This window comes from Mastomys coucha, unplaced genomic scaffold (genome assembly GCF_008632895.1).
Source record: "Mastomys coucha isolate ucsf_1 unplaced genomic scaffold, UCSF_Mcou_1 pScaffold17, whole genome shotgun sequence".
NCBI lineage: Eukaryota > Metazoa > Chordata > Mammalia > Rodentia > Muridae > Mastomys > Mastomys coucha.
In genome coordinates this window covers 38,074,907-38,086,362 of record NW_022196899.1, presented here as the reverse complement: position 1 = coordinate 38,086,362, position 11,456 = coordinate 38,074,907, and the positions used below count along the sequence as shown (strand labels likewise).

General features: G+C 35.1%; 1 protein-coding gene across 1 annotated transcript in view; it reads right to left on the bottom strand.

Moving 5' to 3' along the window:
* Positions 1-296: 296 nt before the first annotated feature.
* The window catches only part of LOC116094690 (rho GTPase-activating protein 20-like), a 20,097-nt gene continuing 8,937 nt past the window's right edge, over positions 297-11,456 (bottom strand). Inside the window, exons 6-11 of the mRNA XM_031376233.1 lie at positions 9,608-9,717; positions 8,491-8,665; positions 6,902-7,124; positions 4,315-4,451; positions 983-1,153; positions 297-536 (exon numbers count right to left, since the gene is read on the bottom strand). Coding sequence (XP_031232093.1) covers positions 297-536; positions 983-1,153; positions 4,315-4,451; positions 6,902-7,124; positions 8,491-8,665; positions 9,608-9,717 — 1,056 coding nt within the window. The remainder of the gene's footprint in view (positions 537-982; positions 1,154-4,314; positions 4,452-6,901; positions 7,125-8,490; positions 8,666-9,607; positions 9,718-11,456) is intronic.

Here is an 11,456-nt window from a genome sequence, read left to right as displayed (position 1 = left end):
GATTTATGGATCATGGAAAGAAAGGTGAGAAATATAACAGGAAATGTTCTAGAATTCTTACAAGGGCTGTATAAGGAGTCCCTCTGTCATAAATACATGTATATAAGTATGTATATAAAATATATGTGCATCTGTATGTATATATGCATATATAATTTAATTAAAGTATTGTTTAAAAATAACTTTTTCCATACTCTATTTAATCATGATATGCCACAGGCCTCTCTGATATTTACAAATTCATGAAATCAAGGAAAAATATCATCCATCTGTTTGATGACTAATTAAAACTTTTCTTAACCTGTAGGACCTTCCTCCTGTAGAGCAGCAGATGAAATCTTTAATTCTTCAGTACTAGCATTTAAGTTTTTTCTACTGTGGCCATCTATGGCTTTGCTCGTAACAGGTGACTTACCAACAGTATTTACTGAAGTCTTTATGTCATCTGACCTCTTTTTATTACCATTACAAATGATATAGTTATCCTCTCCAAATATATCTACACAGTTGTCAATCATGATTTTTACAACAGATATCTTTAACATAACAAGGCAAAAACAGTATCCTCTTTCATTTCAAATAGTTTACAAAATTGAAATCAATAAAAAATTAAAATCCAAACTATTGAGGAAAAAAACAGTTCCTATGAGCAGATATGAACCTGTAAAATAAAGTCTCTGTCCGAAATGGAGACACTAAGTTCTTTGCAAGTTAACCTAGATAAAATTTCATATATATTGAAAAGAATGGAGGAACTACTAAAGCAAAGTGGCATTTCAGAACTGATGTGCTTCCAAAGCAACTGTGAATGAATCAAATTAATGACTTAGATCAAATTAATGAAGTAGATCAATGTATCTCCCACTACAGAAGAATGAAATACTAGGGTATCCTTTAACATCAGTGATCTTTCCAAAGTATTCCCAATTCCTATATCACAATGAGGACTTTGTTTTCAAAGGGAAAAATTAGATCTGCTTACCTTTTTTGATAAGTCCCTCCCAAATGAGTAAATGAAAGTTGTATCCCACAGCACATGAGGGGTTATGTGGACAGATAACATGTAGGAGTCTAGGTGATTCATGGTAGAGGTTTTAATTTTTGATAGCACGTGGATGAGCTCTTTGAGCAGGAGGTAGTTTGGGTTTGGCATCTTCAGGAGAATACTATACATAGAAAAAGGAGAATTTTACTGTTGATTGTCTGACAAGCAATGTTACTTACAAAACTCTGAATACAAAGAAAAATAAGAGTAAATGTTTTGAAGTCCAGCTCATAGTATAATCTGAATTTAAAAGAAATAAGAATATACAGATGAAACATTAGCTAAAATATATCTAGGTAATCAATTCTCACTATAAAAAATTAAAATTAAGTATGAATTTCTGTGTACTACACATATAACTGCTACCCATAGAACCCAGAGGAAAGTGTCAGGTTCACTGGAAATAGAATGAACGAAGATTGTTGCAGGTCATATGTGTTCTGTGAATGGAACATAGTACTGTTAAACAATGAACCATCTTTCTACCCATCATGGGGGCACATTTAATATCTAATGTAGTATGAATCCATGTAACAATCATGTGACACTCTGGAACACAAGGAGCACAAAGCACACTTGTGACCCTATGAAATGCAGTTATAAAAGCTTCTGCTATAGGTAAGGCAGAGATGCTGGAGTCCTGGATAGAAATGGGACCTCAAAGCTCCTCTTACCCTAAAAATCATTCAGTGGAGTATTATATAACAAAATGATTCAAGGAAGTCAAAGCTATACCTGACCCAAAACTTCTCTAGATCATTATAGTTGACAAAGATGAACTCAATAATAATAGCTTTATGTTCTAATCAATGACATATGTTTAACATATACAATATTTACAATACCATGGTAATAATGTTAGGATGCAAATAACCCACAGGTATTATACATACATGGTTCTTTTAATTTGCCTCACACAGGGAATCATAGCATAAGCTATCTTCCAAACCATGACAGTTATAATGTAGAAGATTCTCAAGTAGTGGGATTACAAACATGATACAACACTCTTGCTTGAGAGATGCACCTGTTTATAAGTGGTGACACGTCTGAGCAAAAGTAACCTCTTGGAATGTCTTACATCATTCCAGTATAACCCCGAAAATACGAACCTATATACCTTCAAACTGCATTTCTTCTATCTTTGTGCAGTTCCCCAATTGTTTACTGTACCATTACCTTTGTGTAGCAGAAATTTTTCCATGAAGAGTTTCTTCATCAAGGACACTATGCCAATTTTCATATAAATCTGAAGAATCAAGCCTCCTTGTATATTTCTAATACAATCCTAGTCCACACTGCTAACTACAATCAAGAGATCTACACTGTACTTCACAGCCTGAAGCTCTGTCTGTCTCAAAGGAGGCCAGCTCTTATGTGGGACTACCAGACAGGAGCGTATCATAACTGCTCTCTGAGAGGCTTCACCCAGCAGCTGACTGAAACAGAACACAGAGAACTACAGTCAAATATTGGATGGAGCCCAAGGACTCTTATGTAATACTTGGAGAAAAGATTCAGGGACCTGAGGGAGATCGGGACTCAACAGGAAGACTAACAGAGTCAACTTATCTGGACCATTGGGAGCTGTCAAGGACTACCACAAAGGAAAAAGCATAGAGAAGCTGCATCATGACATATGACACATAGGTAGCAAATGTGCAGCTCAGTCTCCATGCAGGTCCCACAAAATATGGATGGGGCTAAACCCTAAAGCTGTTGAATGTGGCAACCCTTCACCAACTGGCCTCAGAAGGAGAAGATGTGCTAACCCTGAAGAGAGTTGATGCACCAGGGTGCGAGGGCAGCCCAGAGGACACTAACCTTCTCAGAGGAGAAGGTAAGAGACTCTGTAAAGAGTGAAGAGGTAGGGGGCAGCATTCAAGATGTAAAATGAATGAATGAATAAATAAATAAATGGTATTAATAATATTAATAATAATAGTTAAAAAACAAACAGTAGCTATTAAAAACAACTAAACAAAGAAATAAAAACCAAAGTGTTCTTCCTGAAAATCAGCAAATATCAAAAAATGGCAGGGCCAGAAAATACCTCATTCTGATTGTGTAATTAGGTGAATCTGAAATTTCATTTCACAGAGAGTAAAGTTGTAATATACATGTATACTTCTGCGTACAGGCCCATTTGGAATAGTGGTGAACTTTCTTAGTTGAGCACCAGGTTTTACATGTGAGAAGGTTTCACAATTTCACATCCATTCCTTAAAATGTGGAAATACTCAATTATGTAAACTCGTTGTAAGCAGCAGCTTGTTTGAGGACAGAAAAGTATCTTTGTTCATGAAATACCACAATGAACTTTCGTGTTATTCCAAGGATAGCAAATCAGAAAAAGGGAAGTTTCCCATGTGTTCCTGTACCTTTAAATTGCTGTGAATACACATGGCCACCTTCTGTTACTGATCTTCATTTTGCTCCCCATGATGTGGTCCCAGGTTTCTGGCAATGATAGCCAGACACATTTGGCAAGCTTGAGGGAAGAGGAGGGATCATTTGGTACCTTTGACTAATGTTATTAAGCATGTATACTCTCAGAGCATTATTTTTTTCTCTTGATTTTTGGGTCATAGCTCCACAATCTACTGAGAGGCAAACTCAAAATATGGCCCAAATAATAAGAAAAAATAATATTTGCTCCAGAGTTATTGATTCTCACTGGGAAGTTAAGCATAGTAGACTATTTAGAAATAGGTTAGACTAATTCTTTACTATTTGATATGGTGTTAGGATGGCAATATCTGGCAAAAGTGCAAGTGTTGCTCTATTTTTTTGGTAGAGAAGGAATAAAAGTTCATGTATCTACAGGACAGAGGGCAACATCAACTCTCCCATAATATAAGTGTATGCTGGACTAGCTCTTTTGTATTACTGTTATGTATGAGGAATAAATTTTTTTGGTAATTATGATTTAAGACATGTCTTTTATAAAACACACTTTTACCACTATTATTACTTGTTCTGCTATTAATTCACATGATATAGTTACAGAGGTGAAATCAGTGGGAACATTTGTAATACCAAGACAAAGACCTTCTGATATGTGAGGAAATTAACTTCCAACAGAAGTTGTTCATCTGTGTCTTTGTGATGAATCGTTGAGCTTCTCAGACTTACCTACCATGACCCTTATCTGCAGGTCATGTGTCCATAGTTCAAGAAAATGTCATCATCAGGTAATTTCAAGGACAGCAAACACATATGTATCTCTAATGGGATGCTGAATGGTGGTTATGCAAAACATTCCTTACCTTCAAAACAGAAGGTACAACTAGCACAGATTCTCCATTCCAGTTAATTGGCTGTTCAGTATAAATTGTATCCCTCGGGGACCAGTGTGATTTTTCTTGTAAGAATCTAAATATTTGATTGGAATTTTGTCCCTTTTCTGCAATTATGTATAACATATCTTGTATGGGATAAGGATACACTTCTATTATTACAGATCCAAACAGAACAAATATGTCTTTTAAGGTACACCAGAACAATGGCAATTATTGATGTAGAGAAACAACTGAAAGGAATGAAGAAGACATTGAACTTTTTTCTCGTTTATCTTCCAAATATATTTTTTTCTCTAATTGATTTTTCCAAATTTGAAACAAGGTTTTCTTGTAATCAGATAATGTTCAAGACTGAATCACACTTCTATTCACCGAAGCATTTTGGTGAATGGTGCTCTCTTACTTTATCTTTTCTTCTATGAATATCTTTCTCCAGCATGCCATTCTACGTTACTATTGGGATATTTCTCATTCAGAGATCAAATCACTATTTTACTTCCTGTCTGTCCTGGCCTCTATTATGAATCCTAACATTTGTGTTTTTAAGAAAGTTTTCTTTTTTCACTATACTTTTGAAACTTTTATTTCCTTCTTCTGCGACTTCTTATTTTCCACTATCTATATCTAAAGATGCTGTCACATTTAAGAACCCAAGCAAATTTCAATCATTCTTCTATAAATCTGTAAAAATGATGTCTTTACACAGATTTATTCCATATTTTCTCTCTCTTCAATTGATTACATGATTGCAATCATTGATGACAGTAAATTCTTCTCTAAAATACCTACAGAATGGGCAGTAATTTTCATGTGTATAACATGATAAACTTGTTTCACATGCAGCATAAATTCCTGGCACAGGCATAGTGCTAAAATAAATGCTGGACATTAAATACATAACTTCAGTGGAAATGTAGTAGCATATTTAAAATAGGTTAAGCTATATTAGGTAGCAATTTTATGTAGTCCAGTAGTATAAATAGATCAAAATATAGCAAAGAACAATATTTCCATCTAATTCACTGATAATATCAAATACAAGTCTATAGATAATTTCAATTATAAGATTGAGTAATCTCAGAGGCAATGATATTAAGGTAGACTCTAGAATATTATGGAGTCATAACACAGCTGAAAGTATTGATAGTTGGAGAATCAGTGGGTCACTTCCAAAAATCCATTTTTTTTCCAACAAGCTGCTGAGTGTGGGTCTTTACTGGAATCAGAACAAAGCATGGGAATACTAATCCTTTTCTCTCTTTTTTCATTTTTCTTTAAATTATAAGACTCAAACTTCAGTGGGATTTATATCAATTTTAAAAGAATCTCACCTTCATGAACAAGTTATCTATACATTCATCAGTTTGATGAAATAATTTACTTACAACAAAGGTTTCCAGAAATTATGTGAAATAGGAGAGCTATAGAAACCCAAAATGAAACTCACAAGCATCAGAGTGGGTAGCATTCTGTCCAAGCAAACAATGGGTGGAAATCTATGAAATATTTGGGTTTTCACTGGGCCTGTAGGAGTTTGAGGATGTGCTTGTGGTATGCACATTGCATTCTTGTTTCTATGAATCTAATAAAGAGGGAAAGTTATTCATTATTTTCAGTGAACTCACTTAGCCCTTGCATGCCGTTCACAATTTATAGCCTTCATGCCTTATGCATCATTACATCAAATACACAGAAAATAATCAGTATTATAACATTTATAATAATGATATGGCTTCATAAGGCATTGGATATCTTGTTGTATATGGCCCATAGTTCTAGTACACAAATAAAGTATGTGTTTGCTTTGAAAGCTATGCATATAGGTATGAGAATCAAGCAATAAAATAGCATCAACTTTATAGTCTACCTGTGTGACTTTCTTACTGAACGCTATGGGCAACTGTAAGTTAACAGCAGTTTCTGCACTTCACAACACAACTTGCCTGACTACACTTCTTTAACAGTCCTTTGCTTCCTCGCCACCTCCCAAATTGAGAGCTCAAATCTGAGATCATAGTGTCTATGTCTCCCACATGCGTATATTATGCTATATTTTAATGCTTGCATAAGAGAAAAGCATAGCACATGCCTTTATACTCAGATCTCGGAAGCTGAGTCAAGAGGATATCTGTGAGACTGAGGTCAGCGTGGTCTACAAAGGAAGTTTAAGAACAGCCAGAGCTTTTCAATAGAGAAAACCCAATTTGGTATTGAATTGCTGTTCTGTGTATTACACACATCTAAGTTAATACTCAATATATCAGAGTAAGTAACACATCCTTAATTAATTACTTAATCACATTCCTGGGATTTACCTCTTAGATAACCTCAGGTTCTGTGGAAAGAGGTATCAAAATTTGGAGGCAATTTCTTACAATAGGGAGTTATCTATAACACACAGGTGAAGTTTCCCTTCATGTTGTTTAGTAAATTCTTTATTGCTATTTGTTATAATTCATAGTTTCAATAATAAATGAACTTAACTTGTAATTAATGGTAGTAGAACATCTATACACACCTATAATGCCCTGATAGAGAAGAGGATCAGCTGTACCTATAGGCAGAACATAATGGCCAGGGGTGCATGTCCTCCCCCTGGGACAGCTGCTGAGTCCATGTTCTGTTTCCTTTATGTTCCAGGTGTCAGATGTAGTATTCTGGGAACATGACGCCTTTATTTCTTGTGGATGAAAAAGTGATGGATCATACCAAACTAAATCCAAATCTTCTCCAAAGATTTTTGGAGAGTTTTTGATCATAAACGTTAAAAGAAAAATCTGTGGCAAAAGAGGGCAAACGCAGAGAAAGAGTCTTTGTTGTTTTTCAGGGTTGCAAATCACATTTTACTTACAAGTCTTAGAGGATAAAAATATGTAATTCAAAATTCTGAGAAAATGTTAGCTGTAATAAAATATAGGGGCAGGAGTTTTGACAGAAATTTCAAAGATGATTGTGAGATCAGATGTTCAACTGTGATCCTCACATTTCAATACTATCTAAGAGGATGATTTCCACTTTTCACCTTGTGATGGCCAGTATGTGACACATACTGTCCACTTGAGTAAATTTGGTTGCCTTTGACACATTCATGGCTGTGCTTATTTCTAAGGATGCTTAAAGAAAGGCACCACCATGGAGGAAAGATGACCTCTGAATGTGGGCACCATTCTCCTGAAAGGCCCCATGTGCTGACAAAAAAGCAAGAGACATGCAAACCCATCTGAGCAGTAACATTCACATGTCTCTGATGGCTCATTGCAGATGCAATGGTAACAGCTTGATCTTCGAGATTAATATGTTGAGAGGAATTTGAAATAATGTCTACTTAGAGGAAACTAGATAGTTATGGACCTCCAATGGCAGGTTCTTTTCAACCCTATTTTTGTTTCTGGTAATTAATCCTATACAATATGAAGAATACTTTTTCTCAGTTAGACTGTCCTACAATATAATCCTTATAGGTCCAAGGGCAGTTAATCAATTAATAATGAATCAGATACTTGAATACTGAGAGTCAAAATAACCATTTGATCCTAATACTGTAGAAGTTTTGGTATTTTATTATAGTATTTGAAAGGCAGCTCCCATAGAGAAGTGTACTCTATAATTTCTCTAAACCAAGCATAACCAGCATCAGGAGGCCAAGGGTATATTTAATCACACTAATCAGGGGTAATAATAACTGTATCTGATAAAAAACAATCTAAATTATATTGCCTTTGCTTTGTTGAGGAAACCACCATGAAAACAAGTCGAATTTCACACATTCTAAACTGATTACCTCAGAATTCAGACTTGATTGCTGAACTCAGTACCCAGGATGTTGTTTACCATTTCACAGCATTTTTTCTCAGTGGGTTAGTCTAAGGATATTCTAAATCACAACTGAGTAAAGACTGAGTCATTGAGCTCCAATACTCATTATATTTTCCTTACTTAAAATGCACCAATGATTCTTCCTCTCCAGAAGAACACCATTCAAAGATATACTTATTTTACAAAATGAAACAAAACCAAACCAAAACTATCATCATCAACAACAAAATAACCCAGACTCTCAGGATAATCTGATATTCCTGTTTTATTGTAAAGCCTTATCAAACTAGGCTTAAAGTTCATGTCTAACTACATTTTGGCACTAACATTTTCCAGTGCATCATTGTGGTAGCTAAGAAGGCATAAGATATGTGGCACTATACCAGCAGATAGATTGTAAGATGGCATTTGGTTAACAGAAGAATTGCCTGCAGTTTTGTGCAAGATTCTAAAAAGTTGTCCCAAAAGAGCATCATTGGATTGTGGGAGTTCTTCTAAAAGACTGAACAAAGAGACAGTTATTTTAAAACAAATTTACTCAATTTGTAAATATGAAGAAGGGGACAAAGTATTTGTATCTTATGTGTGTACCTCTGTTGTAACATTTTTCTCTGTCCAATCACATTAGGGCCTTGACTGGCCTGTGATTGGACAGGAATAGGGAGTTGGAGCTAGAAGTGGAGGATTGAAAATGTCAAACATCAGGAAGTTAGAGGTTCTTCATCTTGGAGGAAGAGGAAGATGACAATTCAGACCCAGTGTGGTTATAACAACAAAGCTAAGGTTTTTACAAAAGAGATTAATTGGGTCAAAACATTGTCTTTATCATTGGGCTCTGAAATTATTGTATTGGCATCTTGTAAATTGTGATCTTATTAGTATATAAACCTGATTAGATAATTAAGCCTTAAGAGTCATGCTTTACTGGGTATTAGGTGCTAGATGAATGATAGTGGGGTATGTTAAGCTTTACATGTAAGCAAGATGTTTCTGCTAGGTAGGAGAAAATATCAAGAGCCCACTGGAACATAGTGTTGTGGCCTGATGGTACCAGAACTGTGGTCAGGGGTGGAAAGAGAGTTTGTGGATTTGTTTCATTTTTAATATTCCCCACAACAGAACTCCATGAATAAAATGAAAGTAAAAATGTATACTCGAAATATTGTTTGAAATGTTTCCCCAGATTCAGAGGGAAAAATGATGAATTTAACTGGATTAATTAATTAATTAATTAATTAAGCTGAGATTTATAACCATGGTCTACTGTGACTCCCCAAGTCATTCCTCTGTTTGAAAATATCTTTCATGTTTGTGAACAACTGAAACCTTTTTCTGTCAGTCAGGATTTTTAGTGAATATTTCTGGGATATATAATCTCTAATGTTTGTAAGCAAATATTACTTCTATTTTGTTGATGTTGTTCACACAATTTATCAGCAATTACCTCTGCACTGATGCTGATTTCTCTTTGCCATTGACCATTTCAGATACAGCAAGCCACTGTCCATATAATTTATAAGTCAGCAGACTTCCTTTGATACTTTGAAAAAATTCCTTAAAGAGAAGAAAAAATATTTTGCAGAAAAAAATAAATTATGGAGATTACTCAAAACATAGTCAACTCTAAAATTTAGTGTAGTTCCAATTTTCTTCACAGCTCCTAACCTTTCCCCAAGGTAGCATGTTGACTGGTTTGTAGGCCCAGTAAGTTTTGTCCATCAGAGCTGGACACCTAAGAACAGATTTTCAGATGTTCTTGGATTGCAAAATAAAATTCTCATCTTAGATCAACATACATCTAGTGGACAAAGGAGGAAAGTAGCACACCTAAGAGATCAATACCTCAGATCAAATAGTATTCTTAAATGCTTGAAATATTCAATTATGGTAACTACATCAAAGACAACCTCATTAAGTTATTGTCTAATTTTTGAGGTACAGAAAATCATATGTCTATTACTGGAAGCATGGGATTACATGAGGTCATGGCTCTTAGAGAAGGTCCTATTACTGTTTCACTAAACAAGCACGATTCTCAACTCTGTTCTAAATATTTATGCTAATATTTGTAGATATTACATCCCTTACCCATACATCAAAGAAGGTTCTCTTGGTAATTGGTGGCGATGATTAAAGAAAACCACAGAAATTCAAAGTACAGAGAACAAAATATCCTCTGGCTCCAAGTCCCATTGCATACCTATTACATACTAACTCATGAAAGTGGGGCTCCAGACATTGATTAAAAGAGTGAGAAATTTTGTGTATCAGAGACTCAGGAAATCAGCTTTGATATTGGTCATCCTAGAAATGTGGTGGTGGCTCAACTTTTGATAGCCCAACAATATATAATATGCTTGTCAAAACAATTCAGAACAAAACATCATCCACGTTAGTAACACTAACTGGGAGTGAGTAAATCTTGTGAAGACAAACTTCTAAATGAAGAACTACATGAATATAAATACTACAAAGAGTGAGAAAATTAGTGTTTCTCCAAGGGAACCCCCTAGTTTATAAGCCAATCACAGTTGGTTAGCTCAGAAATAGTCCACATACTACCAAGAATAATTGATTTATCAGGTTGTTTGAACATATTTATAGACTATTTTAATCTATAAAATAATAACAGTAAATTAAAATGGACCATATAGTTAAGCAGAGGGGAAACAAACTTAGAGAAAGGGAACGGGAGGAATGAAATGATGTAATTGATTTTAATTTTAATAATAATATAAAAATATCATTTTATGGTATTGAAAGTAAGGCAGAGTGATTAAGAATACTTGTTTCTGGCTGGAGAGGTGGCCCAGTGGTTAAGAGCACTGACTGCTCTTACAGAGGTCGCGAGTTCAATCCCCAGCAACCACATGGTGGCTCACAAACATCTGTAATGGGATTTGATGCTCTCTTCAGGTGTGTTGGAAAAGAGCTACAGTGTACTCATATAAATAAATTTTAAAAGAAAATCAGGGTTTTTTTTTAAATGATATTTGTTTCATAGCCATGAGGACCTGCATTTGGTTACCAATAATTTGTGAGATAGAGACAAGCAGATCATGAGATCCTACTAGGTATGTGTAGCAAATAGATACATGAAGGAGTCACATACTTTACACTGAGGAAGAGAAATTTGCCACTCAGAAAAAAAAAGGACTGATACAACCACTCTGGAAATCAGTTTGGTGGTTCATCCGGAAATTGGACATAGTTCTACCGCAGGATCTGGCTATACCACTCCTGGGCATATACCCCAAAAATACTGCAACATGTAACAAGGACACATGCTCCAC